At 59.4% G+C, this 3557-nt stretch overlaps 1 protein-coding gene across 1 annotated transcript; it reads right to left on the reverse strand.

Annotated features, from left to right (window-relative positions):
• Positions 1 to 1735: 1735 nt before the first annotated feature.
• On the reverse strand, positions 1736 to 3257 carry LOC147975683 (uncharacterized). Its single transcript, XM_087520532.1, has 3 exons — positions 3066 to 3257; positions 2439 to 2949; positions 1736 to 2364 (listed from the first exon to the last, which is right to left on the reverse strand). Exons 1-3 carry the CDS (start codon positions 3255 to 3257, stop codon positions 1736 to 1738), a joined length of 1332 nt encoding a protein of 443 aa, XP_087376658.1.
• Between the last annotated feature and the right edge of the window lie 300 nt (positions 3258 to 3557).

Here is a 3557-nt window from a genome sequence, read left to right on the forward strand (position 1 = left end):
TCGGAGAGCCAACTGCAGGCGGAGGCTGGACGGATCGCCGCCCGTGCCAGCTACATCGCCGAGTTCGCCTTTGATGATGAGTTCCAGCCGGAGCGGGCGGAGGATGGCGGAGTCGTGCCTGCCGAAGACTACTGCCTGCTTATGGATGACCTGGAGGGCAGCTCCAAGAAGTCAGACGTCTACCGTGACGCGGACGCCGAGGAGGATACCGGCACCTCTGCAGACCCGGTGGCTGCGCGCTCTCACGGTGGCGATGCCTGATTTCTTTTAACTTGTAGAAAATTTCTGTTTGGTAGCAGGTCCACCCACCCACTGGGGGTTGACTGGGTGTAATGAATTCTGGCCTTGGGCCTATTTAAATTTATGATGTATGAGCTGTGTGAATGTTTGCGCCTTTGCTTCTCATTTTTGGAGTTGTTTTCTTGCGATTGCCTCCCTTTGGGTTTCACCCCAGCAAGTCTGACGGCCAGGGCTCTGGTCCGTGACAAGGGGTTTGGCCTTTGAGAGGGATGTGCAATACTTGGGATTTTGAAGCGTTGAGCGTGAGCGAAACACCCATTGGGCCTGCTGGTGGCAATCCGGCGAGCCGGGTTGGCGAGCATCCGGTCGTGCAGTAACTTAAAGTGGTGGGGCCTGGTTGAGCGATCCGGCGATATGCAGAAACTTTGTGGATGCCTACGCTTTCGCTTTTCATTTTTAGAGCCATTTTCTTGAAACTCTCCCTCTTTGGGCCTCCCCCCCCCCCCCCCGCGAGCCTGACGGCCAAGGCTTTGGTCTGTGACAAGGGGTTCGGCTTTTGAGAGGAGCATTAAATACTTAGTCTTTCAAAACGTTGATGGTGAGCGAAACACCCATTGTGCTGGCTGGTGGCCATCCGACGGGGCCGGGTTGGCGAGCAGCCGGTCGTGCGGCGACTTAAAGTGATAGGGCCGGGTTGGGCGACCCGGTGGTTCTTGACTGAGTGTTCGTGGCGCGCTGGTGCTTTTGTTCTCATGCGCTTGCCAGCCCACAGCCGAAGCCGGATCTACAGCTTAGGGCGAAGCGAGAAGCTATGGCGAGGCAACACGTTGAGAACCGCTAAGAAAAAACGGCGAGTGGCCAAGATGGCCAGCCCCCGAGCCCCCGGGTCGAGCAAGTCAACCCGGTGGCCGGGTTCGGCTTAAGATTTAAAGTAGTGCACAAATGTAGGAGACACAATAGCTTGGTCGCAAAAGGGGCAGCCCCCGAGCGTCGTTTGGGGACCCCATAGTTTCAGATGGTTACGAAAGTCAGCGATACATACGTGCACTTGGCTAACTGTAAAACGGGCGGAGGAGCTCTGCATTCCATGGCCGGGTTGTTTCTTCGCCGGCGGTGTCCCTCTTGCGCTTGTTTGTATTGCGGGCATCGATGAGGTAGTACGTGTTGCGGTCGCATAAGGCCTTGCTGATGATGAAGGGGCCCTCCCAAGGGGAAGACAGCTTGTGTTGCCCAGTGTGCTCTTGGACGAGTTGGAGGACGAGGTCTCCCTCTCGGAAAGCGAGGGGCTTGATCTTCTTGCTATGGTAGTGCATCTGACCTTGCTAGTAGATGGCAGAGCGACTGAGCGCTAGGAGATGTGCTTCTTCAAGTAGGTCGACGCCGTCTTCGCGGGCTTCCTTTGCTTCGTCTTCCGTGTACATCATGACGTGCGCCGAGTCGAACTCGACGTCAGTCGGGATGACGGCTTTTGCTCTGTAGACGAGGAAGAACGGGGTCAACCCGGTCGACCTGTTTGCGTGGTGCGGAGACTCCAGAGGATGGCTGGCAACTCGTCAAGCCAGCTGTCGGGCGAGCAGATGAGCGGCTCGACGAGTCGCGGCTTGATGCCAGATAGGATGAGGCCATTGGCCCACTCGACCTGGCCATTGGACTGTGGATGTGCAACGGAGGCCAGGTCGAGGCGGATGCCGGAGACAGAGTAGTACTGCGCGAGCGCGCCCTTGGTGAAGTTGTTGCCGTTGTCCGTGATGATGCTGTTCGGCATGCCGTAGCGCACCGCGATGTCTTTGATAAATTGAATGGTCGTTGGGCCGTCCAGCTTCTTGATTGGCCTCGCCTCGATCCACTTGGTGAATTTGGCCACCGCCACCAGCAAGTGCATCATGCCGCCTCGAGCGGTCTTGAAGGGTCCCAGCATGTCGAGTCCCCAGACCGCGAAGGGCCAGGCGATCAGGATGGTCCAGAGTGCCGACGCCGGATGGTGGCTGCGCTTGCTGAAGCGTTGGCATCCCTCGCACTTGAGGACGAGCGACTCAGCGTCTTTGAGGGTCGTGGGCCAGTAGAAACCATGGCGGAGAGCCTTGGCCACCAGGGACCGCGAGGCGTCGTGGTGCCCGCACTCGCCTGGTGTATGTCGAGGAGGATCTCAATGCCCTGGTTCTGTTCGATGCAGCGTTGGAATGCGCTGGTGGAGCTACGCTTGACGAGCTCGTTGTTGATGATGTTGTAGGCAGACGCTCGGTGCTGTACTTGCCGAGCTTCGGTCTCGTCCATGGGGAGGACTCCGTTTTCCAGGAACTCTGAAATGGGCAGGGCCCAGGATGGTGCCGCGACCCTGGTGAGGGCGGCCATCGCGATGGGTTCCAGGGTGGGAGCCCCTGAGTCGGGTTCAGCGACTCGAGGGCCGGGTTGGGGTGTGGTCGGGCTGGCTAGAGCAGTCCCCGGGCTGGTTTGAGGCGCGGCCGGGTCGGTTGGAGCAGTCCCCGGGGCGGGTTGAGGCGCGACCGGGTCAGTTGGAGCAGTCCCCGGTCCGGGTTGAGGCGCGGTCGGGTCGTCTAGGAGATGGCTGGACTCGGAGTCCGAAGAGGGCTTGACGGACAGCTTGTGCAGGTGCTCGAGGGGGATGCCGGACGGATTGGACTGCCGGGACGAGGCGATTTTGGCGAGCGTGTCGGCCGTTTCATTCTCTGCGTGCGGGACGTGGAGGAACTCTCAGCCCGCGTAGAATCCGGACAGCTTCTGGACAAGGAAACGGTAGCTCGCCATGTTGGAGTCGTGGGCGTCCCACTCGCCAGAGCTCTGCTGCACCACCAGGTCTGAGTCACCTTAACACAGGATGCACCGGATGCGAGTTCCTTGGTAAGCTGGAGGCCGTGCACAAGGGCTTTGTACTCGGCAACGTTGTTGGAGGCGGCGAAGTGGATCTGGAGCGTGTACTTGAGTCGGTCGCCCTTGGGGGAGGACAGCACAATGTCGGCCCCCAGGCTGAGTCGCATCTTCGAGCCGTCGAAGTGCATGCGCCAGTGTGTCGAGTCCGGCGGTGGCGACAGCTACTGGGTCTCGGTCCAGTCGACGAGGAAGTCGGCTAAAGCCTGGGACTTGATAGTGGTGCGGGGCTCGTAGAAGATGGTGTGGCCAGCTAGCTCGAGCGCCCACTCAGCGACCCGGCCAGAGGCATCCCGGCACCCGATGATCTCGCCGAGAGGGGCCATATTGACCATGGTGATGACGTGCTCTTGGAAGTACTGCTTCAGCTTCTTGGCTGTGAAGTACATGCCGTAACACATCTTCTAGTAGTGCGGGTAGTTCTGCTTCGA

This window comes from Triticum urartu, chromosome 4A, assembly GCF_056163025.1.
Source record: "Triticum urartu cultivar PI428250 chromosome 4A, HENAU_Tu73, whole genome shotgun sequence".
NCBI classification, from domain to species: domain Eukaryota; kingdom Viridiplantae; phylum Streptophyta; class Magnoliopsida; order Poales; family Poaceae; genus Triticum; species Triticum urartu.